Here is a 27,616-nt window from a genome sequence, read left to right on the forward strand (position 1 = left end):
TGGACACAGGCCCAAAACAACTCACGTTGTCGACAAACATTGTGTGCTACAGGGCCCGGTGCAGTGCTGTACTGTTCTACTATTCCCTGCCACAGAGGGCAGTGGAGGCCAAGTTACTGGATGGATTTAAGAGAGAGTTAGATAGAGCTCTGGGGCTAGTGGAGTCAAGGGATATGGGGAGAAGGCAGGCACGGGTTATTGATAGGGGATGATCAGCCATGATTACAATGAATGGCGGTGCTGGCTCGAATGGCCTCCTCCTGCACCTATTTTCTATGTTTCTATGTTTTTAAGAAGGAACTGCAGATGCTGGATAATCGAAGGTACACAAAAATGCTGGAGAAACTCAGCGGGTGCTTCAGCATCTATGGAGCGAAGGAAATAAGCAACGTTTCGGATGGCCCGAACCGTTGCCTATTTCATTCGCTCCATAAATGCTGCTGCACCTGCTGAGTTTCTGCAGCATTTTTGTGTACCTTCTATGTTTCCACACTCCGTGTTCTTTATACATTTAGAAAACTCTCATTGCCTTCCCATAAACTAATGCATTAAATGATGATTCCCGCCAATGGCTTTTCCATTTTGACAGCACAACACCCAAATATCTTGCAATATTGGCGGCATAGTGTAGGTGTGAAAAGAGTCCTCTGGAAAACACGCCAAGCAGGAATAGATTTGCCAGGTTTGAATTAGCACCACAGAGTCAATCAGTAATTCATTATTAATGGAGATTAGTAATGGCAAGTTACAGTATTTACAGGGGCTCACCCTGAATGTGAGTATTTATAGGGGCTCACCCTGAATGTGGCAGTATTTACAGGGGCTCCCCCTGAATGTAACAGTATTTACAGGGGCTCACCCTGAATGTGGCTGTATTTACAGGGGCTCACCCTGAATGTGAGTATTTAACAGTATTTACAGGGGCTCACCGTGAATGTGGCAGTATTTACAGGGGCTCACCCTGAACGTGAGTATTTACAGGGTCTCACCCTGAATGTGGCAGTATTTACAGGGGCTCACCCTGAATGTGGCAGTATTTACAGGGGCTCACCCTGAATGTGGCAGTATTTACAGGGTCTCACCCTGAATGTGGCAGTATTTACAGGGTCTCACCCTGAATGGGGCAGTATTTACAGGGGCTCACCCTGAATGTGGCAGTATTTACAGGGGCTCACCCTGAATGGGGCAGTATTTACAGGGGCTCCCCCTGAATGTAACATAATTTACAGGGGCTCACGATGATGTCACTATTTACAGAGGGCCACGGTTTTATTTACAGGGGGTTACAGAGGGTACCACAGAGGGTAGTTGAGGCCAGTTCATTGGCTATATTTAAGAGGGAGTTAGATGTGGCCCTTGTGGCTAAGGGGATCAGGGGGTATGGAGAGAAGGCAGGTACGGGATACTGAGTTGGATGATCAGCCATGATCATATTGAATGGCGATGCAGGCTCGAAGGGCCGAATGGCCTACTCCTGCACCTAATTTCTATGTTTCCATGTTTCTATGTTACCGAGAGCGTGCCAATATTCTCAGGAGCATTACATGGAGTGGGGCAGTATTTACAGGAAGTCACAGAGAGAGAGTGCCAATGTTTACAGTGGGTGACATTGAGTGTGTCCGTGTTTGCAGGGGCCTGTTAGCATTAAGTTTGGGTTTGGGAGTGTTCATGGAAGGTCACCGAGATTGCGTTGCCATTTTTACAGGAGCCACCTTGAGTGTCTCAGCATTTACCGGGCTCCTCTAACGCCCCCATCCCGAGGTTCTTATTATAATCTTTCCTCTCTCAACATTAGTCTGTTTAGTTTATTGTCACGTGTACCGAGGTACAGTGAAAAACCTTTGTTGCGTGCTAACCAGTCAGCAGAAAGACAACACATGATTATAATCGAGCCGTCTACAAAGAACAGATACATGATAAAGAGAATATCATGACTAGTTCAGCGCAAGATAAAGCCAGTAAAGACCAATCAAAGATATTATGAGGAGATAATAGTTTAGGACTGCTTTCTAGTTATTGGTAGGATGATCCTATATCCTCTGGTTTTTGATTCCCCTTCTCTGAATAGAACACCTGATGCTTTCACCTCAGCTATTCCCCGATGATTTTATACACCTCATCCTCCTGTGCTCGAAGGAATAAAGTCCAACCTCAGGCCCTCGTGGAAAAAAAGAACTGCTTAGCAATTAAATATTTGGGAATATTATCTTTAAACAATGAAGTTTGATTATTTAAACAGGCACTTCTGTTCTAGAGCACTGTTAGTCGCCGCCCGTCCGATTTTCCATCCATTCTTTCCAGAAAGCAAGAATGTAGCACATAGAAATACAAAGTCAGGAAGCAGCTTGATTAGAAATGCTGGCAGTTCAAACTCCCACCATGGAAAAATATGTTTTCAAAGAGTCTGTTTAGTTTAAGTTTAGAGATACAGAGCGGAAACAGGCCCTTCTGTCCACCGAGACCATGCTGACCAGTGATCCCGTACACTAACACTAGGGACAATTTACATATATTCTTTTAACCAAAGCCAAATTAACCTACTAATCTGTATGTCTTTGTCGTGTGAGAGGAAACAGAGCACCCAGGGAAAACCAATGTGGTGAATGTACAAACTTCATACAGGCGGCATGGCATCTGTGGTTAGAATTGAACAGGATCTCTGGTGCCGTAAGGCTGCAACTCCAGGCTGCGCCACCGTGCCGCCCTCTGTCCTCTAGTCAGGGTTTACTCTCCCTAACAAATAGGTTCGGCATTAACAATAAATCTCATTAAGTTAGTTTTACAATAGGCTGCACAGTGACAGAGCGGAAGAGCTGCTGCCTTACTGCGCCAGAGACCCATGTTCGATCCTGACTACGGGTGCTGTTTGTACAGAATTTGTACATTCTCCCTGTGACCTGCGTGGGTTCTCTCCGGGAAATCCAGTTTCCTCCCACACTCCAAAGACTGACAGGTTTGTAGGTTAATTGGCTTCAGTTAAAGTGAAAATTGTCCCTTAGTGTACGTATAGGACAGTATAAGTGTATGTGGATCACTAGTTGGTGCGGACTTGGTGGGCTGGAGGGCTTGTTTCCATGCTGCATCTCTAAACTAAACTATGTCCAAATCAATGCCTTTACAAGTAAGAATACCCACCTTTTCACTGGCCAAGAAGACTATAATGTTGCCCTCTTCTCCCTTTCTGTGGATATCCAGTACCGTTTGTGAAGCAGCTGAGACACAATCCTTAAACTGTCCCATCTCGATATATGACTTCCACTGGAAATGAACTTTCAGCAGCACCCTCCACTTTCACAAAAGGCACGTCAGGATAGTAACTCCCTAGTCTATCTGCCAGGTACGGTGCTGTGATCACGACCAACTTCAGCTCCGGCCTCTGCTTTGGCAAGTCTTTCAATAAACCAAGGAGCACATCAGTTGCCACGGTTCGCTCGTGGGCTTCATCGATAATTATAACTCCGTAGTGACGTAGCAAGGGGTCGGACATCATTTCACAGAGCAATATATCATCTGTGCAGTACCTGACGAAAAGATAAAGGCTTTGGTTTACAACAAATCTAATGCCGAGAACTTCTCACACCTCTTTATAAACCAACAGACAAACATGGTATAAAATGCATTAAAGCTAGAAATGGTTCACAAAATATTTAAGGATTTTGCCAGCACGGGAGGGCCTGAGCTGTAGGGAGAGGTTGAGCAGGCTAGGACTTTATCCCTTGGAGCACGGGAGGATGAGGGGTGACCTGACAGAGGTATATGAGATCATGAGGGGAATGGACAGGGTAAATGCACAGTGTCTTTTAACCAGAGTTGGGGAATCAAGAACCAGATATTTAATAGGAACTCGAGGGAGAACTATTTTTTTTTCCCCCCACAAAGGATGGATGGTATATGGAACAAGCTGCCGGAAGAGTTGGTTGAGGCAGGTACTATCACAACACTTAAAAGACATTTGGAAAATACATGGATAGGATAAATTTAGGAGGACATGGGCCAAACGCAGGCAGGTGGGACTAGTGTAGATGGGGCATGTTGATCGGCATGGGCAGGTTGGGCCAAAGGACCTGTTTCCGTGCTATATGACTGTGAACTACCTGTAAGATCGGAGACTGGGGGATTAGTTTAATACATTGTTATAGCAAATCAATTCCTGATATGCATTGATATAGTTGAACGCTACAGCAAAATCAACAGACTAACTGGACTTTTGCAAAGGAGAAATCAATATCACACTAAAAAAGGATCAACTTGCGAACAATCCTCCAGTAAATACTGGATCAAGTGGTTTTTTAAATTGGAATGTTACAATTTTAAAATAATAAAGGGTCGTGTTTATCACATGAGATAAGTTGGCAAAAAGTTTGAGTTCAGAAATTTCAGATGACAGGTTCAGAACATGATATTGTTATTAGTTTATTGTTGCCAGGTGTACTGCGATTTAGTGAGAAACTTTATTTTGAGTGGTATCCAGGCAGATCATAACATATAAGAGTGCATCGGGTGGGGGAAGAGAGAAAATAAAAGAGTGCAGAATATAGTACAGATAGACACTAAAAGCTGGAGTAACTCAATGGGTCAGACAGCATCGCTGGAGAAAAGGAATAGGTGACTTTTTGGGTTGAGACCATTCTTCAGACTGAGAGTCACGGGCCACGATTTCAGAGAAAATGCGGACAAAACAAAGTGCAAGGGACATAATGAGGTAGATTGGAAGATTAGGAATGGTTCACAATGTGCATTCCCTGTCCTGACAGTCGGTACTCTTGATGCCAAGTTAGGGCCAGGGAGTGGTTGAACATGAAACTTATGAATAGTGTGGACCTTGTCCCGAATCAAGATGCAACAATGATGTTTATGCGAATGTTTTCCACATAAGGGCAGCACAGTGGCACACTAGTAGAGTTGCTGCCAGACACTCGGGTTCGATCCCGACTACTGCCGCTGTCTGTACGGAGTTTGCACCTTCTCACCGTGACTGCATGGGTTTTCCCTCCAAAGACATTCGGGTTTGTAGGTTAATTTGCTAGTGTGTAGGATAGAGCTAGGGTACGGACAGTGTGTACGATAGTGCTAGTGTGTGGGAATCACAGACTCAGTGGGCTGAAGAGTCTGTTTCTGCGCTGTATCTCTAAACTAAACTAAAACATAATTGCATCTACTTTAAAAGAAGTAACACTCTGGCATCAACTTTAATTGCTTCAAAGACCTTAACACAATTAAGAACATGCTCAAAATCACTCAGTATTCAATACTGATGCTGCTGAAGCAAGTTTAGAGCGTGTCTTGGATAACATCCAGGCTAAGGTTGCCAAGTTGATGGTCTCCTTGGTGCTACACAGTGCTGGTCACTTTCAATAAACACAAGCCATTATCACTACTGCCAGTTCAAGTCTGAAGAAGGGCAACACAATGGCACAGCTGGTAGAGCTGCTACCTTACAGAGCCAGGGGCCTGGGTTTGATCTTAACCTCGGGTGCAATCCTGACCTCGGCTGCTGTCTGTGTGGCATTTCAAGCCCTTCGGCCCAGCAAATCCACACTGATACATTCACAATAGTTCTGTTATTAATAGTTCTTTGTTATCCAACTAACTCATCCATTTACAATATATTAGAAATTTAATCATAGAAATTAGGTGCAGGAGTAGGCCATTCGGCCCTTCGAGCCTGCACCGCCATTCAATATGATCATGGCTGATCATCCAACTCAGTATCCCGTACCTGCCTTCTCTCCATACCCCCTGATCCCTTAGCCACAAGGGCCACATCTAACTCCCTCTTAAATATAGCCAATTAACTGGCCTCAACTACCCTCTGTGGCAGAGAGTTCCAGAGATTCACCACTCTCTGTGTGAAAAAAGTTCTTCCCATCTCGATTTTAAAGGATTTCCCCCTTATCCTTAAGCTGTGACCCCTTGTCATGGACTCCCCTAACATCGGGAACAATCTTCCTGCATCTAGCCTGTCCAACCCCTTAAGAATTTTGTAAGTTTCTATAAGATCCCCTCTCAATCTCCTAAATTCTAGAGAGTATAAACCAAGTCTATCCAGTCTTTCTTCATAAGACAGTCCTGACATCCCAGGAATCAGTCTGGTGAACCGTCTCTGCACTCCCTCTATGGCAATAATGTCCTTCCTCAGATTTGGAGACCAAAACTGTATGCAATACTCCAGGTGTGGTCTCACCAAGACCCTGTACAACTGCAGTAGAACCTCCCTGCTCCTATACTCAAATCCTTTTTGCAATGAAAGATAACATACCATTCGCTTTCTTTACTGCCTGCTGCACCTGCATGCCTACCTTCAATGACTGGTGTACCATGACACCCAGGTCTCGCTGCATCTCCCCCTTTCCCAATCGGCCACCAGGGGCATTTTTATAGAGGCCATTTAATCAACAAATGTTCATGACTTTTCCTGATGGTGTCTGAAGTAGGGTCCAGACCCGAAACGGAATAGGAATACTTTGTCACATGCGACTAGGTACAGCGAGATTCTTTGCTTGCATACACAATGTATACAAATAGCAGCCACCTACGGCGCTGACAAGGTTACAAAGCATGCCGGCTCCCCCTTTTGTTGCCCCCCCCCACCACCACAGCAGTTCCCCCACGCAGGGTCCCCATTATCCTTTGTCCCCCCCCCACGCCAGGTCCTCCATTGTTCTTCACCTCCCCCCTCAACGTGCTTCTCCACGCTCTCATCGACTGTCGGCCGCTGGTAGACTCGCGAGGCATCCCTGCCGCCGCCAGGTTTCACCACCGCCGAGGCCCCATGTCACCCATCAGTGTGGAAACGGGCCCTTCAGCCCAACTGGCCCACAACGGCCAACATGTCCCATCTACACTGGACCCACCTGCCTGCATTGGGCCCATATCTCTCTAAACCTGTCCTCTCCATGTACCTGTCAAAAATGTTTCTTGAACATTGCAATAGTATCTGCCTCAACTACCTCCTCCAGCAGCTCATTCAATACACCTACCACCCTTTGTGGGGAAAGTTACTCCTCATCTACACATAACTAAAACTCTGATCTTGTTATCTTCCGGTTTGGCGGTCATTCTATTTTCGCAATAGCGTAACACCATAGCTCTACGAGTTTTCTCCAGCTTACTCGCCGTTCCCCTATGCTGCGATTGCACCAAGTTTGGTTCCAATTGGTGGAAGCTGATAAGAGTTATCGAGGTTTAAAAATCTTAAAAACTGCGCATGTGCAGATCGGTTGCCTCTCCTGCCATTCAGCGCAGCACGGACTGGTCCCTTGTACTTTCGCTCCGCGGGACGGTCCGCCCCTTCCTGTACCATCGCGTCTTTCCTGCAGCTGCGGGAGGCTCTGGATGGCCCGACCCAGCCCGACCCGACCCAGCACAGTCGGAGATGGCGCAGATGTCACCAAACTGAAAGCGGCGACTCCCGGCAGAGAACGACCAGCGAAGCGGCTAGTGAAGCGACCAGCACCCACTGTGAGTCCCCATCGCACCCCCTACCTCTTCCCCTCTGGACCCCCTCGCTGGCTCCTGCCCCCCTCCCCCGTGATACCGCATCTCCCAAATGGCTCTTCCCCCGCCTTTCTCTGCGTTCTCTCCCATTATGCCCCCACCCCCCCCGCCCCCCCTTCCCACCCACCACTCCTCCCCATACCCCAACCACACACCCCTCACAACCCTCTCCCTGCCCATATACACCTCTCTCCCACACACCCCCCCCACCACACAACCCCTCCCCCCCCAACACACCCCCCCCTCCGCCACACACCCCCCCCCTCCGCCACACCACACACCCCCCCCCTCCGCCACACACCCCCCCCCCTCCGCCACACACCCCCCCCCGCCGCCACACCCCCCCCCTCCGCCACACAACCCCCTCCGCCACACACCCCCCCCCCCCCCACACAACCCCCTCCGCCACACACCCCCCCCCCCCACACACACACCCCCCCCCCCCGCCACACACCCCCCCCCCCCCCACACCACCCACCCCCCCCACCACCCACCCCCCCCCCCCCTCCGCCACACACCCCCCCCCCTCCCGCCACACAACCCCCCCCCCGCCACACCCCCCCCCCTCCGCCACACACCACCCCCCCCCCCACACACACCCCCCCCCCCACAACCCCCCCCCCCACCACACACCCCCCCCCCTCCGCCACACACCCCACCCCCCCCTCCGCCACACACCCCCACCCCCCCCCCCCCCACACACACCCCCCCCTCCGCCACACAACCCCCCCTCCCACACACAACACCCCCCCTCCGCCACACAACCCCCTCCGCCACACACCCACCCCCCCCGCCACACAACCCCCCCCCCGCCACACAACCCCCCCCCCACCACACACACCCCCCCCCCACACAACACACACCCCCCCCCCCCTCCGCCACACCCCCCCCCCCCCCTCCACACAACCCCCCCCGCCACACAACACCCTCCCCTCCGCCACACAACCCCCTCCGCCACACACCCCCCTCCGCCACACACCCCCCCCCTCCGCCACACAACCCCCCCCCGCCACACAACCCCCCCCCGCCACACAACCCCCCCCCCCGCCACACACCCCCCCCCCCTCCGCCACACGAAGTGTAAAAAGGCACACCTACAGATTCAGGGACAGTTTCTTCACAGCCGTTATCAGGCAACTGAATCATCCTACCGCAACCAGAGAGCGGTCCTGAACTACTATCTACCTCACTGGAGACCCTCGAACTATCCTTGATCGGACTTTGCTGGCTTTACCTTGCACTAAATGCTATTCCCTTATCATGTATCTGTACACTGTAAAAGGCGTGATTGTAATCATGTATTTTCTTTCTATTGACTGGATAGAACGCAAAAGCTTTTCACTGTAGCTCGGTACACGTGACAATTAACTAAACTAAATTAGATACTGTTGGGTAAAGCTTGCAGATCATTTTATTGTGCATCAAAAGTGTTTCATGATGAGAAGCATAAAATAGAGTCAACAAATTGGGCTCCTCCCTCTTCTACCTAATTTTGCTTGTCAGGTCCAGGAATTCAACTTAAGCAGGTTAGAGTGAAGAGAAGGGAAACTGAGCCAAGAAACTCCTGTGGCAGTGAATAAACAGTTTAAGCAAACCAACACAGCCATATAAAATCTCACCAACTTCATAAGCAAATAATACAAGTGGCAAGTTACACCGTCTCTTCTATCCTTTCCTCCATCTGAATTAACAAAACAGATTTTGCCATCTAAAGGAAGGGGCAAATTGAATAAAATTACATGAGAATTGATAAAAATCACAACCTTACATCACTCTACTCTCCAAGTTTTAATTTCACTACTAACAACAAGTAGGCAATTAATGAATTCAAATCACTGTGACCAAGGAGGGTGTGTACTGGCATAGACTTCATGGGTAATTCCAAAAAGGTGAAGGAAATGTCACAATTGAAGATAATTATAAGATTAAGCTATTGAAACTTTCACAGGAACCCAGAACAGTACACAGTTAGCGAAGCATTGTTTCGTCAGCCGGTCGGTATATGATAAACGAGGCCGATACTTCAGTCTAAATTTTCCAAACGATTCCCGTATTTTAAAAGTGCAAAGGTTAATCATACTCAGCGCAGCCGGAGTAATAAACTACACAAAAGCACATGACCATCAACACACCAATTACCTCAGCTTAGACAAACAATGGTAAACATCTTTGCTTCCGCCTCTCCCGAATCTTAAAGGAGTGCATTATAACTGTGTGGCATATCTAAAATGAGGTAAACTGTGCACAAATACGTGGAATATTACATTACATGCACTTCACTACATATCGGGAACAAAGAATTAAAGGAGGACAAGTACAGAAAATGAGAGGAGAGTATCTGTAAATTAAATTGGGGGGAGGGGGGGGGGGGGGGATTAGGGGAGGGCACTGACAAATGCAGGAAATTACACTGGTGACATGTGCGAGCTTTACCTAACACTATCTACACTAAAAATCACATGCAAGGTTTATTTATCTAACACTATCAAGCAGGAAAGGGTGCAGAGATTTACGAGCATGTTGACAAATGGAGAGATTAGAGGATGCAATAGATAAATGGGAGGCATTGTCAGAGGAGGAACACTTTGAGCCCAGTGATGATAGTCTGATAGGTATTGAGTCATCAAGTCAAACAGCATGGAAACAGGACCTTCAGCCCCACTTGCCCCCGCCGATCCAAATGCCCCACCTACACTAGTCCCACCAGCCTGCGTTAGGCCCATATCGCTCTAAACCTATCCTATCCAGCTTCCCAGCTGTTATCAGTCAACTGAACCATCCTAGCAACAACTAGAGAGCAGTCCTGAGCTACTATCTATCTCATTGGAGACCCACGGGACTATCTTTCATCGTACTTTACAGGACTTTATCTAGCACTAAACGTTATTCAAGTTATTCCCTTTATCATGTATTTGTACACAGTGAATGGTACGATTGTAATCATGCATTGCCTTTCTGCTGACTGGTTAGCACGCAACAAAATGTTTTCACAGTACCTCGGTTACATGACAATAAACTAAACTCATAAAACTCATATCCATGTACCAGTCAAAATGTCTCTTAAATGTTAAGATTTATGGCTCAACCATCTCCGGCAGTTTGTTCCATACACCCACCACCCTTTGTGTGAAGTTACCCCTCAGATTCCTATTATATCATTTCCCCTTCACCATAAACCTATGTCCTCTAGTTCTCAATTCATCTACTCTGGGTAAGACTCCGTGCATCCACCAGATCTATTCCTCTCATGATTTTGTACACCTCTATGATCATTCCTCATCCTCCTGCGCTCTAAGGAATAGAGTCCCAGCCTACTCTACCTCAGATAGCTCAGATCCTCTAGTCCTGGCAAGGCAACATCCTTGCAGGTCTTCTCTGTACCTTTTCCAGCTTGACAACATCCTTCCTGTAACATGGTGCCCTGAACTGAACACAATACTCTAAATCAGGGGTCGGCAACCTACGGCCCGTAACCCAAAATCATTTGGCCCGCAGGCAGATTTTTTTTCCCCGTAATCATCTGGCTCGCCAAACGCGGGCGAGTGCCGAGCTCTGGCTGTACCGCATCCTGCGCAAAGCCGCCGGCACGGCCATGCACGTTCTGGAAACACGTTTAAGAAAGAACTGCAGATGCTGGAAAAATCGAAGGTAGACAATAATGCTGGAAAAACTCAGTGGGTGAGACGTGCAAGGATGATTTGATGCCTGCCATCCGGGGCGGGATCCATGTGCACATGTGATGGATGTGGCCCGCCATCCGCTCACAGACATGCGTCCTGGCCCCTATGCAGAACAAGGTTGCCGACCCCTGCTCTAAATGAAACTTCACCAACGACTTATACAACTGTTGCCAGGACTCGAGGGCATGCGCTACAGAGATGAGTCCCTCGAGTGCTGGCAATATCCTAGTAAATCCTCTCTGAACCATTTCAAGCTTGACAACATCTTTGCTATAATATCGTGACCAAAAACTGAACAGAATACTCTAAATGTGGCCTCACCAACATCTTGACCTCCCAACTTCTATACTTCAATTTCTATTAGTTCTAAAAATAGTTATGGAGAAAGATAGGACTAGCCCACAAGTTAAGGCCCTAAATTGAGACAAGCTTGGGAACTTGTAGGGATCGACTGAGCGAGACTATTTGCATGTTTGGAAATCTTGGTCGAGAGAGATATTGAGGTGCCAGGCAAAAAAAAGTGGCGTAAATCATTTTGGCAGTATGAACCTAACCCCTCGGCTAGTATAAGAGTACACTTGAGAGGGTAATCAGAAGATAAAAAGAGTGCATGAGGTGGATCAGGCAGGCAGGCATTTAAAACGGGACCCAAGGGGCAACCCAAACAAAGAGGGTGGAGTGTATATGGAATGAGCTGCTCCAGGAAGTTGTACAGGCATGTACAATTAGAGCACAAAGCTGCCGGCCCCGATGGCATCCTCGGGCGGGTGCTCAGGGCATGTGCTGGACAACTATCCCTAGTCTTCACTGACATTTTCAATCTGTCACTGGCCCAGGGTTTTGTCCCCACTTGCCTCAAGACATCAACCATCGTGCCAGTGCCCAAAGAATCAGCCACAGGGAGTCTCAACGATTTCCGCCCAGTGGCACTCACCCCTGTCATTGCAAAGTGCTTTGAGCGGCTGATCTTGGCTCACCTCAAAGCCTGCCTCCCCCCCACACTGGACCCCCATCAGTTTGCCTACCGGACCAACAGGTCTACAGAGGACGCCATATCGGCGGCCCTACACTCTGCCCTGACCCACCTGGACAGCAATAACACCTACATCAGGCTGCTGTTCATTGATTTCAGCTCCGCTTTAACACTGTCATCCCCGCCAGCTTGATCACCAAACTCAGCGGACTTGGCATCTCCACCTCCCTCTGCAATTGGACACTGGACTTCCTCACCAACAGACCGCAGTCTGTAAGGATCAACAACCTCACCTCCTCCACTCTAACACTGAACACCGGCGTGCCTCAGGGCTGTGTGCTCAGCCCTCTCCTCTACTCCCTCTTCACCCATGACTGCATCCCTAAGAATGGCTCCAACGCCATCATTAAGTTTGCCGATGACACCACGGTGGTAGGGCTGATCAGTGACAACGACGAGTCAGCCTACAGGGAGGAGGTCCAGCACCTGGCAGCCTGGTGTGCCAACAATAACCTCGTCCTCAACTCCAAGAAGACGAAGGAGATTATTGTTGACTTCAGGCAGACCAGAGGAGGCAGTCATACCCCCATCCATATAAACGGGACTGAGGTGGAGCGCGTCTCCAACTACAAATTCCTCGGGGTACACATCTCAGAGGATCTGTTCTGGTCCCTCAACACCTCCAAGCTGATCAAAAAGGCGCCTTTACTTCCTGAGGAGGCTCAAGAAAGCCCACCTGTCCCCCCAGATCCTGACCAACTTTTACCGCTGTACCATAGAGAGTATCCTGACCACCTGCTTCACGGTATGGTACAGCAGCTGCACTGCTGCGGACAGGAAGGCACTACAACGGGTGGTGAAAACCGCGCAGTACATCATCGGTGCCCCGCTCCCTGCCATGGTGCCCTCCACCGAAAACGGTGTCTGAGACGGGCCGGGAAGATCATCAAAGACCCCTCACACCCCAACCATGGACTGTTTGCCCTCCTCCCATCAGGGAGGCGGTATAGGAGCCTCAGGTCTCGTACCAGTAGGATGAGGAACAGCTTCTACAATAATACCATCACATTGCTGAACTCGGAGTCCCGCCGATACACCTATCCAGTCTCTCCGTCCACATTGTTTGATTATTCTGTACTTTTATTTCTATATTGCACTATACTACGGACTGACGCTAAACTGCATTTCGTTGTACCCATACTTGTATTTGTGCAATGACATTAAAGTTGAATTGAATTGAATTGAATTGAATTGAGCATTTAAAAGACATTTGGTCTGGTACATGGACAGGAGAGGTTTAGATGGATACGAGCCTAATGTGGGCAAATGGGAGTAGCCTAGACAGGCATATTGGTTGGCGTGGACATGGTTTTATGTGCAGTCTGAAGAAGGGTCTCGACCCGAAACATCACCTATTTCTTTTTTCCAGAGATGCTGCCTGACCCACTGAGTTACTCCAGCTTTTTGAGTCTAGCTTCGGCCTGTTTTCATATTCTATTACTCTATATTTGTAAGTATAAGAGTGCTCTTCCAAATTTATTGCCCAAAATTGATCAAATACACTAAATCAACTTATCTGAGCATGTTGTCATGTACAAATACACTGCTCTGATTATTTACATTACAACAGTAACTGCACTTAACATACCTCTGAAGCACACAAGACATGAAAGATGTTGTGAAATAATGTATTGGGTTTGGTAGAACACTTTGATGGTGTCCTCCATAAAAGGTGAACAGTCAATGTCCTCCACTTTGAGAGCTACTTTGAGTAATTGCAAAATGCTATTGTAGAGAATGTAGACCTACTTTGCTTCTCCTCAAGAAGATAAGGAGATATTATTGCCAGGACTTGAGGAGCTGCACTACAGGAAATGGTTGGGCAGGCTAGGACTTTATTCCTTGGACTGTTGGAGGCCGAGGAGTGATCTTTGAGAGGCGTATAAAATCATGAAGGGAAATAGAAGAATCAGAAAACTAGAAGCTATAGATTTAAAGTGAGAGGGACAACATTTAATAGGAACCAGAGAGGAATCTAGTTCTAAACCTGGAATACAATGAAGATGTTGCCAAAGTATAGAGATGGCTGAAAGCTTCAAGGAGCGAAATTACCTACAAAGATTGTCTCTTACAAGTTGTTATAACAAAAAAGCTTTTCACAGTACCTCGGTATACGTGACAATAAACTAAATTAAAACAAAACTATTTCACTCAGCGGGTGGTAGGTATGTGGAATGAGCTACTGTAACAACAGGGTAAAAGACAAATGGACAGGTGTATGGATAGTAAGTGTTTAGAGGGATATGGGCCAAATGTGGACAAATGGTACCAGCTTAGATGGGGCATCTTGGGTCAGCATGGACGGGTTGGGCCATAGGACGGTTTCTGTGTTCTATGATTCTATGACTGTGTAACTTATGAGTTTCCAATTCTGTGATGTCAATTAATTAAAAGCTTCTCACCTGAGAATAGTTTCTGTTGTGCAGCAGTCTTCATAAGGAACACGGTACCCAACTTCATGCCCTACGTTTAAGTCCAGTTCATCTGCTACACGTTGCGCTAAACACATGGCGGACAGACTGTGGGGTTGAGTGCAGACCACCATTCCGTGTTGATACTGGGCCGACAGGGCATACTCAGCACACCACTGGGAAATCTAAAGAGAGAACACAACGGCAACATAAACCGCACGTTATCTATTTTTAGATAGATACAAAATGCTGGAGTCACTCAGCGGGACAGGCAGCATCTCTGGAGAGAAGGAATGGGTGACGTTCAAGTCGAGATCTTTCTTCAGACCCGAAACATCACCTATTTCTTCTCTACAGAGATGCTGCCTGTCCCGCTGTGTTACTCCAGCATTTTGTGTCTATCTTCGGTGTAAAGCAGCTTCTGCGGTTCCCTTCTACCCATTATTTATTTTTATTTTGTCATTATATACAACACAAAGCAGGACAGCGCCAGAACAATATATGTGTGTTCATAGGTTTTCAAAGCAGAATTAGGTCATTCGGCCCATCAAGTTTACTCCACCATTCAATCATGGCTGATCTATCTTTCCCTCTCGGTTCCATTCTCCTGTCTTCTCCCCATAACCACTGACACCCTTACTAATCAAGAATCTGTCAATCTTGGCCTTAAAAATACTCATTGACTTGGCCTCCACGGCCAGCTGCGGCAATCAGAATTGTTCACTATCCGAACATGTAGGAGACATTTGGACAGGTATATGGATAGGATAGGTTTAGAGAGCGATGGACGAATGGGATGGATGGGGCATATTGGTCGGCATGGGCAAGTTAGGTCAAAGAGTCCGTTCCCATGTTGATCAGCACGGTGACAATGTGAACAGCATGTCTTCCTGCAATTATCTATGTCTCCCTTTCCTGTACTGTCTTCTGTCTAAATGCCTCTTGTTGATACGAATAGTCTTTTCCTTATGGTTTCCCCATTTTAGAGCATCTGCAAAAATAGTTTTTCTATATATTGCTGCAGAAAATATAGCAGACCAGATTTTACTAGATACACAAAAATGCTGGAGAAACTCAGCGGATGCAGCAGCATCTATGGAGCGAAGGAAATCGGCAACGTTTTGGGCCAAAACCCGATACCTCCTCCTCCTTACCCCTGGACCATGACCCCACTGACGAGCACCAGGCCACCAGAAAAAAAAACAAATAAAAAAAACTCTACGACCAGATTTTACTAGACATGGACAAAAAATAAATAAATGGTGGGGCAACATCTCTGGAGGGAGATGGATAGAGTGTATAGGAAGGAACTGCAGTTGCTGCTTTACAAGGAAGATGCACAAAATACTGGAGTAACTCAGCAGGACAGGCAGCATCTCTGGATAGAAGGAAGGGGTGACGTTTCGGGTCAAGATCCTTCATCAGACTAGATAAAGTGTACTCTTAAGAGATGACTCATTTCCCAGAGGTTTGCAGCTGCGAGCTCCATGAGCAGTTGCTGTCATGAAAGGCATGTGCAAGTAATTTTGCACAGGATCCAGGAGTGAAAAGAATCTCCCGAGAGATTTTTTAACATCAATTCTGAATCACCTGATAGCTTAACAATGCAAAAATTAATGCAAATTTCAATTTCTCAGCAAAGGATTTCAAGATCTAGAGTATATATATGCATGTTATATGTGTGGACTTTATAAATCAGAGCATTGAGTATAGAAGCTGGGATGTAATGTTAAAATTGTACAAGGCATTGGTGAGGCCAATTCTGGAGTATGGTGTACAATTCTGGTCGCCCAATTATAGGAAGGATGTCAACAAAATAGAGAGAGTACAGAGGAGATTTACTAGAATGTTGCCTGGGTTTCAACAACTAAGTTACAGAGATAGGTTGAACAAGTTAGGGCTTTATTCTTTGGAGCGCAGAAGGTTAAGGGGGGACTTGATAGAGGTCTTTAAATCCATGAGAGGGAAGAAACAGTGCATGTGGAAGCTTTTCCCTTTGAGAATAGGGAAGATTCAAACAAGAGGACATGACTTCAGATTGAAGGGACAGAAGTTAGGGGTAATCAGGGGGAACTTCTTTACTCAGAGAGGCGGTAGCGGTGTGGAATGAGCTTCCAGTGGAAGTGGTGTCGGCCCCATTGGTATCATTTAAAAATAAATTGGATAGGCCATATGGATGAGAAGGGAATGAAGGGTATGGTATGAGTGCAGGCAGGTGGACTAAGGGACAAAAAAGTTGTCGGCCCGGACTGTTAGGGCAGAGATGGCTGAACCCATGCTGTAATTGTAAACTAGTGAGCAGTTATATGCCTATTATCAAAGGGGTGGGAGTTTAAAAAATCTCCCCATTGGAGTCAGACCAAAGAATTTCACCAGGTTAATTCTGAGACCACCCATACTGAAGCAATGGCCAAGAAGACATGCCATCACCTCTACCTCATTAGAAGGCTTGGGAAGTTTAGCATGTCCTCAACAACTCGCACCAACTTCTACAGATGTGCCATACGAAGCATTTAATCACGGAGCATCACAGCTTGGTTTGGGAACAGCACCATCCAAGACGCCAAGAAATTGCAGAGAAACATTGAAGCAGTCCAGAGCATCACGCAAACCAGCCCCCCTTCCATTGACACCATCTATACTCACGCTGCCTCGGCAAGGCCACAGGAAGAATCAAAGACGAGTCTCACCCCAGTCATTCCTTATTCAACCCTCTCCCATCTGGCAAAAGACACAGAAGTATGAAAACACCCACCTCCAGATTCAGGGACAGTTTCATCCCAGCTGTTATCAGACAACTGAACCATGCTACCTACAACTAGTGAGCAGTCCTAAGCCTATTATCCACCTAACTATGAGCTTGTACGTTCTCCCCATGTACTCATAGGTTTTCTCTGGGTGCTCTGGTTTCCTCCCACACTCAAAAGACGTACAAGTTTGTAGGTTAATTGGCTTCGGTAAAGATTGTAAATTGTTCCCAGTGTGTAGGATAATGCTAGTGTACGGTGATCGCTGGTTGGCTCGGACTTCGTGGGCCGAAGAGCTTGTTTCCGCGCTGTTCCTTTAAACTAAACTAGAAGTGAACCCGTATTGTTAAGTGTGGTTTTATATGCAGGACAAACTGGGTACGGTTGAATTTAATCCGTTTACTTGAACTTTACATCTCCAGCTTCTTTGTTGGGATTCCCAATACCTCTAGATACTATTGCACTAAACTGGGCACCATGAACCAAGTTCTTAAGTCAATAAGTTCAAGGAGCAGAATAAGCAAGTTCGGTATTACAACTGTGTATGCATGAGTTTGCCCAGGTCATGGGTCATCCCGGATAAACATTCTCACCAGCTGAGCTATTGTGTGTAAACATTACGATGGATCATTGTTTTGACCTGCGTTTCATATGTATTTTCCAGTTTTGAGGTAAGAAAATACTGCTTTCAAAACTATTAACGGTGCATTTATGTCTCATTTGTACCAAACTACAATGATTTTGGTGGTTTTATTGGCTTTTCCTTGGTCATTTGCTGGTCCACTTGGGTAAGTGAGCGAGCTCGTGATGATGAATAGCAACCAATTTTTTTTAATTGTTTGTGTTTTTTGGTGGGGGAGGGGGGAGAATGAAATGAATGATTTTTATAACTATCAATAGATAATATGAAATGTAATTGTGAAGTTTTCACCTCTTACTATACTTATCCTCGGCGACGGGCTGCATGCAAGTTTGTTGAATTCTGAATTAGTTCTGCATGTACATGTTGTGCAGTACAAAACTTAAGTCACGAGTCGCCTGACTAATCAGTTGATTTGCTACAATTAGCTTCGGGCTAGTCAAGTTGTGGAAGAAAATTAGTTGGGCTAATCACACAGGACTTCTGATTAATACCTACTGGCTGGTGGCTGCTGCCACCATGGTTAAATATGGTTAAATATTTAACCATGAAGGCAAGCAACCAGTAGGAGCTCACAGAGGTAGAGAATGAGCTCAGCCCCCAGAGACATAACTCCTCCATAAACTTACTATTTTCTTCTGCCTTTCCACTCTAATGGGGGTGACTTAGACTAAAGGTTATCCCAACATAAAGAGTATATTTCAGCATTGGCATGTTGGCACAGGCAAGATTTGCGTTGTGGGAAAACAGGTGGGTGCACCAAAATGTCCTGGAGAGCTGCTGTTTCACCCAAGTCACAGGTCTCCCCGCTTTACCTCGTTGATTTTGGACTTGGAGACCTGCGTGTAGAGATAAGTTGCTGCACCCCCCCTTGCCCCACAGAGAGCTGTTCACATTTGCACATGGTTGCGGGGGGGTGATGTTCACAGCCTCTCCGGTGGCGACTGTTGCTGCCTGACTTTGTCCGCTGTGGATATAGTTGCTGCCGGAGACAGGCGATTACTCAGTGACCACCTGCAGTGATTTGGCAGATGACGCCGGGCTCGACCTAATTCCCTTCACCTTCAAAATAACATTCTGGTGAAAATTAACCTTGTTTCCTCTCTAGTAGACTATCGATCGAAAGCACTATGCCTTGCAATATCTCCAACTCTTTGGGTAACAATGTTGTCAATAAATATCCTATATTTAGCAAACCGCAGAATCGGAAGAGGACAGACATGCAGTGTGGGTATTACAATATAACATGTGCATGAGAAAGTATCCAAGACCCCTCTGAAATGTGTGAAATACATTCTTGTTCTTCACCTTGTGTTGATGCCAAGGAAAATGTTTCAATAGTTTAAAGATGGGAAAAAAATCTCGAATAGATTCTTTGTTTATCCCGAATGACCTTTGACAAATCCCATGATTCATTGCATGCCCACGAGATACCGAACTCACTTATTAGGCCGTTCAGTCCTACTCCGCCATTAAATCATGGCTGATCGATCTTTCCCTCTCAACCCCATTCTCCTGCCTTCTTCTCTCCATAACCCTGTAAATTTTGAAAAATTAATTAACTCAAACACGTTTCTGTAACAAATATATCCTGAGTGACAAATACCTGACAAAAACAAGTTAATTCACCTATCACTTGCTCAAAATACTCATAAAACGATCCTCTACAAATTCTTCTTGTGCATTCTACATGCAACAAGTTGTCTCAACGAATTTTGTGGATGTTAAAATATGTCAATTTATCTTTGCTCCATTTGAAACATTATCTGAATGCTAAATGTCTTATGACACATTTAAATTATCTAATATTTAACAATCAGCGCGTCTATTGACTTTGAATGTTACCTGATCCTCATTTCTTAAATTGACAGTAACCTTTGTCCACATGAAAACATGTGACTGTTTTACATAATGGATATTTACATACCCACCCTACTGATCACAATTTATCTCATCCCTCTGGATTTCTTGAACACACATCACCTGCTCCAAAAATCTACCAAATATTATTTTACATAGGTTCTCTGGGAACAACTAATGATTCCCATTGCAGAAGTAAAAAGCTAGGCTCTTAATTCCCAAGGTGGGATGAGTGAGACAACAGACTTTCTGCTGTGAAGCAAACAAAACCCACAATATGTCCCTTTTGGTCTTTTGCAAAGTGTTGTGGAATCCCACCAACACCTGCAAGTCACCACAATCATAGTTCATGATCATTTACTAAGAACACAACAGGGTACAGTATAGGAACAGGCCCCTCGGCTCACAATGTCTGTGTCTATGCCAAACATAGAAACATAGAAACATAGAAAGTAGGTGCGAGAGTAGACCACCAGGTCCGTCGAGCCCGCACCGCCATTCGCTCATGGCTGAACACTAAACAGACACACTTACCCACAAACAGTAGACACAAGACACAGAACACAAGACACTACCCTCCCCTTTATACCGCTATCACCCCTCTCCACCCCAAGAACCTCGTGATCTCCTGGGGGAGGCAAAAAACCGGATAAAAACCCAGGTCCAATTCGGGAAAAAAATCCGGGAAATTCCTCTCCGACCCCAATCCAGGCGATCGACACTTGTCCAGGAGATCACTCAGGTCTTACTATACTAACCATACCTAGGTCCATATCCCTGCCCTCTCCCCGTAGCCCCTTATCCCCTTGGCAGCTAAAAAACCATCTATTTTAGTCTTAAATATATTTAAAGTTTCTGCTTCCACTGCTCCCTGGGGCAGTGAATTCCATAAATTAACCACCCTCTGGGTGAAGAAGTTCTTCCTCATCTCAGTTTTAAAAGAGCCCCCCCTTATTCTGCAACTATGTCCCCTAGTTCTAGTTTCCCCGATCATTGGGAACATCCTCGGTGCATCCACCCGATCAAGGCCCCTCACGATCTTATACATGAACTAACCGTATCTGTTTACACATGATCCATATCCATCCATTCTCTACATATGCATGTGCCTCTTAAACACCACTATTGGGCCTGCCTCCATCACCACCACATATTGAAAGGCAGCACAGCGGCACAGCTAGTGGAGCTGCTGCTTCACAGCGGCAGAGGCCCAGGTTCGACCCCGACCTCGGATGCTATCTGTGTGGAGTTTACACGTTCCCCCTGTGACCACGTGGGTTTCCTCTGGGTGCTCCAGTTTTCTCTCACACCCAAAAGACACGAGGGTTTGTAGATTAATTGGCCTCTCAATGATCAACGTGTCACACATGCAAAAGCACAGCGAATTTCATTGTTTGCATGTAGTTCAGTAAAGCTTTGTCACGCCCAGTGCAAGGCAAAGTGTACAGAAATACTCCACTGAGCCGGCATGCAAGAGGCTCCAAGTTTCGATGCTATTTTAAAAGTCCAGTCCACGCACCAGGTCTTATGAGCGGCACCCGATCCAGGCTGCTGCAGGGCCTCCAAACATCGCCTTCCTTGGACGAATGTCCAGCAAACCAACGCCCCCGTCTTCACCCGTCCACCTTTATTCCCAGGGGGCGTCTCCTGCAGCCACTCTTAAGGGCGTGGAAGGCCAGACCCTGGCTTGCTCTCCTACCATCCTTGCTCCTCACATCCCACCGGCACTCCCTCCGCTCCAGTCCCTGGTCTTCAATGGATTACCAGGTGCCAGCTTGCAGGCATCTCCCTACAGGCCACAGCCCACCAGGTGCTGCGTGGAGTGGATAGAATGGGCTTGGATAGAGTGGATGTGGAGAGGATGTTTCCACTAGTGGGAGAATCTAGGACTAGAGCCCACAGCCTCAGAATTAAAGGGCGTTCTTTTATGAAGGAGACGAGAAGAAATGTCTTTAATCAGAGGGTGGTGAATCTGTGCCACAGAAGGCTGTGGAGGCGGTCAGCGGATATCTTTAAAGGCAGAAATCAATAGATTCTTGCTTAGTACAGATGTCAGAGGTTATGGGGAACAGGCAGGAGAATGGGATTAACGAGGGAGATAGATCAGTCATGATTGAATTTCTGCTGTCCATCGCTATGTTTGTTATTACTTTCCTTGTATGTGAATTCCTTGTACGCGAGCACTTGGCCAATAAACCTATTCATTCATTCATTCCTTACTGCTGTTCTTTAAGATCCGTCAGAAATTTAAAGACACCTCCATCCTTCCTGGGCTCCGCAGCCAAATTTAACTTGCCCCTAGTGGTTAGGGGGTGATTGCCAACGTGATACAACATAGAACTAGTATGAACAGGCGATCGAGAGTCAGCATGGACTCGATGGACCAAAGGGCATGCTTCCATGTATCTCCAAACTAAACTAAACCACCCTGGGCAACACATTCCAGTAACTCACAACCTTCTGTATATTAAAAAAAAAAAGAACAAGCCCTGCACATGTCCTTTACACTCTTACCTCAGAGGTTAGGAAGGCGAGGACTTTATTTCTTGGAGCGCTGGTGAGTGATCTTATTGAGGTGTATGAAATCAGGAGAACAAAAAGCATGAATGCGCAGTTTTTTACCCAGGCTAAAGTAATTAAAAATCAGAGGACATAGGCTTAAGGTAAGAGCAGAAAGATTTAATAGGAACCCGAGGGGCAAGCTTTTCCAATTAGAAGGCATGGAAAGAGCTGCCAGAGGAGGTAGTTAAGGTACTATAACAGCATTTGAAAGGCACGGACAAGTACATGGACAGGGAAACATGGTTCAAACGATGAGGGCAAATGGGACATTTTAGTCAGCACGGATGAGTTGGGAAGAAGGGCCTGTTTCATTGCCATTTACTTCTATAACGCTATGACATTATTCTGTGGCATTCTATACGCTGGTGTGTAAAGTTGGCACATGCCAAGTGCTCAAGCAAATGACCCTGAAATGACAAATTTCTGGACTGACACAAAATGGCCCAGTATTACATTTCACTCTGGCGTATTGTTTTCCAACCACTTAACTCTATAAATATCACCAAACATTTGATTGAAATTGCATGCACTCAAAGTAAAAGTTAATTAAATTTTACCGACAGGAAAATTACAAATGGGACCAATTCTTGTGATTCTGTAACAGCATGTATTCATGTGTATTGTAATTATCAAATTAAACTAATACTAGCCACCAGTAAGCTCTCACTTGTAAGATTTTCCATTTACACTGTATTTGTCATCTGTTTTCACAATTGGAATTAATGCAAATTGACCATCTTAAGATATATGAAGTCTGTCATGTTTAATTCTTCCTAGTAGGCCAGTTTTACTTAAGCTGTAAAGCATGCCTGTAAATTTAACAAATTGAGCTCAATAATTTTATTGCTTACTTTAATTTGAGAGTTTATTAAGCATCTAGTCAGAGTATATTGGCGCAGCAGGAAATGCTGCTGTCTTACAGCTCCGGGCAACTGGATTCCATCCTGACCTCTGGGGCTATCTGTGTGGGCCTATATTCGTTAGAGTTGAGAAGGATGAGGTAGAAACATAGAAAAATAGGTGCAGGAGTAGGCTATTGGGCCCTTTGAGTCAGCACCGCCATTCAATATGATCATGGCTGATCATCTAAAATCAGTACCCCCTTCCTGTTTTTTCCCCATATCCCTTGATTCCTTTAGCCCTCAGAGCTAAATCTAACTCACTCTTAAAAACATCCAATGAATTGCCCTCCACTGCCTCCCATGACAGAGAATTCCACAGATTCACAACCCTCTGGGTGAACCTCATTGAAGCTTACCGAATAGTGAAAGGCCTGGACAGAGTGGATGAGGGGAGGATGTTTCCACTAGTGCGAGAGTCTAGGACCTGCGGTCATAGCCTCAGAATTAAAGGGTGTTCCTTTCAGAAGGAGATGAGCAAAAATTTCTATAGTCAGGATGGTGAATCTGTTGAATTTATTGCCACAGAAGGCTGCGGAGGCCAAGTCAATGGATTTTATTAAGGCAGAGACAGAGAGATACTTAGATAGATAGTACAGATATCAGGTGTTATGGGTTAAGGCAGGTGAATGGCATTAAGATAGGGCGATAGATCAGCCATGATTTAATGACGGAGTAGACTTGATGGGCCAAATGGCCTAATTCTGCTCCAATCACTTATGAACATGTGTGCTGACTACACATTCTTCCTGTGGCTGTGCGGGCCTCCTCCCCAAATGCTCCCACATCCCAAAAACACGATGACTGGCAGGTCCATTGGCTGCTGTAGATCACTCCTAGTTTAGAAGCCGGTAAAAGAATCAGGGGAAGTTGATGGGCGTGAGAAAGAAAAAGGCTACAGGGAAATGTGGCAGAACGGGACTGCTCCGAGTCCTGGTGGCCTAAACTCAGTGGGGCAATTGGTATCCTGCAGTTTTGTAAGTAACAGCAAAAATAAAATATGGGAGCCGTTTAGATTGAGAGTTAGGTTTATTATTGCCACATGTATTAATTTACAGTGAAAAGGTTTGGTTTCTGATCAGATAACACTAGGTTTAGAATTATTATTGTCATGTTTACCGATGTATAGTGAAAAGCTTTGTTGCGCATTTGAGTATAGAAGCAAGGAGGCCCTACTGCATTTGTACAGGGCCCTGGTGAGACCACACCTGGAGTATTGTGTGCAATTTTGGTTTCCTAATTTAAGGAAGAACATTCTTGCTATTGAGGGAGTGCAGCATAGGTTCAACAGGTTGATTCCCAGGATGGCAGGACTGACATATGATGAAAGAATAAGTCGACTGGGCTTGTATTCATTGGAATTTAGAAGAATGAATACATAAAATTCTTAAAGGATTGGACAGGTTAGATGCAGGAACATGTTCCCGATGTTGCGGTAGCCCAGAATCACTGGGTCACAGTTTAAGAACAAGGGGTTGGCCATTTAGGATTGGGATGATCAGTCCTAAAACTTTTTCACCCAGAGTTGTGAATCTGTGAAATTCACTGCCACAGAATGCAGTGGAGGCCAATTCACTGGATGTCTTCAAGAGAGTTAGATTTAGCTCTTGGGGCTAAAGGAATCAAGGGATATGGGGGAAAAAGTACAAACGGGGTACTGATTTTAGATGATCAGCCATGATCATATTGAATGGCAGTGAACTGCCCAAGCGAAATATTCAGCTAATCAAAGTAAAACTGTGATAAACAACTATCTGACCAGGCTTCTTTCCCCAGTAGCTTTCAGTGCCAAAATGTACTTGCCTCCAGCCAGAGGATCAACAGAAAACTCCTGACCTCCCCGTGAGTCAACTCGCTTCTAACTTCCGAGGTCAAAAGGTATGGGGAGAGTGCTGGAAATTAGTATTGCGTCCAAAATTGGGTTAGATACAGTGAAAAGCTTTTCTTGTATGCCGATCAGTCAGTGGAAAGGCAATGCGTGATTACAATCGAGCCATCCACAGGGTACATAGAAACATAGAAAATAGGTGCAGGAGGAGGCCATTCGGCCCTTCGAGCCAGCACCGCCATTCATTGTGATCATGGCTGATCGTCCCCTATCAATAACCCGTGCCTGCCTTCTCCCCATATCCCTTGACTCCACTAGCCCCTAGAGCTCTATCTAACTCCATCACAAATCCATCTAGTGACTTGGCCTCCACAGCCCTCTGTGGCAGGGAATTCCACAAATTCACAACTCTCTGGGTGAAATAGTTTTTTCTCACCTCAGTCTTAAATGACCTCCCCTTTATTCTAAGGCTGGGGCCCCGGGTTCAGTGCTTGGCCTCCTTGCCCAACATTGGGAACATTTTTCCTGCATCTAGCTTGTCCAGTCCTTTTATAATTTTATATCTTTCGATAAAATCCCCCCTCATCCTTGCAATCTCCAGTGAATACAAGCCTAGTCTTTTCAATCGTTCCTCATATGACAGTCCCGCCATCCCAAGGATCAATCTCGTGAACCTACGCTGCCTTGCCTCAATCACAAGGATGTCCTTCCTCAAATTCGGAGAACAAAACTGGACACAATAATCCAGATGTGGTCTCATCAGAGCCCTATACAACTGCAGAAAATCCTCTTTACTCCTATACTGAAATCCTCTTGATATGAAGGCCAACATTCCATTAGCTTTCTTCACTGCCTGCTGTACCTGCACGCCAACTTTCAGTGACCGGTGTACAAGGACACCCAGGTCTCGCTGCACCTCCCCCTTGCCAAACCTAACGCCATTGAGATAATAATCTGCCCCCTTATTTTTGCCGCCAAAGCGGATAATCTCACATTTGTCTATATTAGACTGCATCTGCCATGCATCTGCCCACTCACTCAACCTGTCCAGGTCACCCTGCAACCTCCCAACATCCTCTTCACTGTTTACACTGCCACCCAGCTTTGTGTCATCCGCAAACTTGCTAGTGTTGCTCATAATTCCCTCTTCCAAATCATTAATATATATGGTAAACAGTTGCGGCCCCAACACCGAGCCTTGCGGCACTCCACTCGCCACTGTACACTATACTCCAGATGTGGTCTCACCAGAGCCCTGTACAGATACAAGATGAAGGGAATAACATTTAGTGCAAGATAAAATCTAGTACAGTCCAATCAAAGATAGTCCGAGGGTCTCCAATGAGGGAGGTAGTAGCTCAGGACTGCTCTCTAGTTGTTGGTAGGATGGTTCAGTTGCCTGGAAAGAAACTCTCTGAATCAGGGTGAGCTTTCACACTTCTGTACCTTTTTCCTGATGGGAGAGGGGAGACGAGGGAGCGGCCAGGGTGTGACCTTCCTTATGCATGCTTGTGGGTTAATTGGCCTCTAAATTTCGATATATTTTAGTTGCATGTAAATTATTGGTTGTGTTCGGTCTTAGTATAGGCCTATCTTGAAAGGTGTGGAGTAAATCATTAATATGGCCTACATTAAACCTCAATTCACTTTCTTGAAATTGAGAATAAAAGAGGGAATATTTAAAAATTATTTGATTTCAATTGGTCCATTGCAGGGCTCGAAATTAACGGTTGCCCGGGTGCCATTGACCACTCAAAATGCTGCCGGGCAACCTAAACATCGAGTCATTTTGCCCGTCTTGGCAACCAGGTACTGGTTTGTACCGAAGATAGACACAAAAAACTGGAGTAACTCCACGGGTCAGGCAGCATCTCTGGAGAAAAGGAACACGACGTTTTGTGTTGGCGGTGACGGCTGTATTGTGGGGTAAAGATACTAGGTGCGGGATGAGGAAGGGTAATAAAAACATAGAAAATAGGTGCAGGAGTAGGCCATTCGGCCCTTCGAGCCTGCACCGCCATTCAATATGATCATGGCTGATCATCCAACTCAGTATCCTGTATCTGCCTTCTTTCCATACTCCCTGATCCCCTTAGCCACAAGGGCCACATCTAACTCCCTCTTAAATATAGCCAATGAACTGGCCTCAACTACCTTCTGTGGCAGAGAATTCCAGAGATTCACCACTCTCTGTGTGAAAAATGTTTTCCTCATCTCGGTCCTAAAAGATTTCCCCCTTATCCTTAAACTGTGACCCCTTGTCCTGGACTTCCCCAACATCGGGAGCAATCTTCCTGCATCTAGCCTGTCCAACCCCTTAAGAATGCTGTAAGTTTCTATAAGATCCCCCTCAATCCTCTAAATTCTAGCTAGTGCAAGCCGAGTCTATGCCGTTCATATGAAAGTCCTGACATCCCAGGAATCAGTCTGGTGAGCCTTCTCTGCACTCCCTCTATGGC

At 46.1% G+C, this 27,616-nt stretch overlaps 1 protein-coding gene across 1 annotated transcript in view; it reads right to left on the reverse strand.

Annotated features, from left to right (window-relative positions):
* Nucleotides 1–27,616, reverse strand: part of LOC129694837 (putative pre-mRNA-splicing factor ATP-dependent RNA helicase DHX32) — a 130,742-nt gene that overhangs the window by 68,036 nt on the left and 35,090 nt on the right. Inside the window, 3 exon segments of the mRNA XM_055631599.1 lie at nucleotides 3,136–3,237; nucleotides 3,239–3,521; nucleotides 14,613–14,806. Of these exon segments, the coding sequence (XP_055487574.1) occupies nucleotides 3,136–3,237; nucleotides 3,239–3,521; nucleotides 14,613–14,806 (579 nt within the window).

This window comes from Leucoraja erinacea, unplaced genomic scaffold (assembly GCF_028641065.1).
Source record: "Leucoraja erinacea ecotype New England unplaced genomic scaffold, Leri_hhj_1 Leri_81S, whole genome shotgun sequence".
Lineage (NCBI taxonomy): Eukaryota > Metazoa > Chordata > Chondrichthyes > Rajiformes > Rajidae > Leucoraja > Leucoraja erinaceus.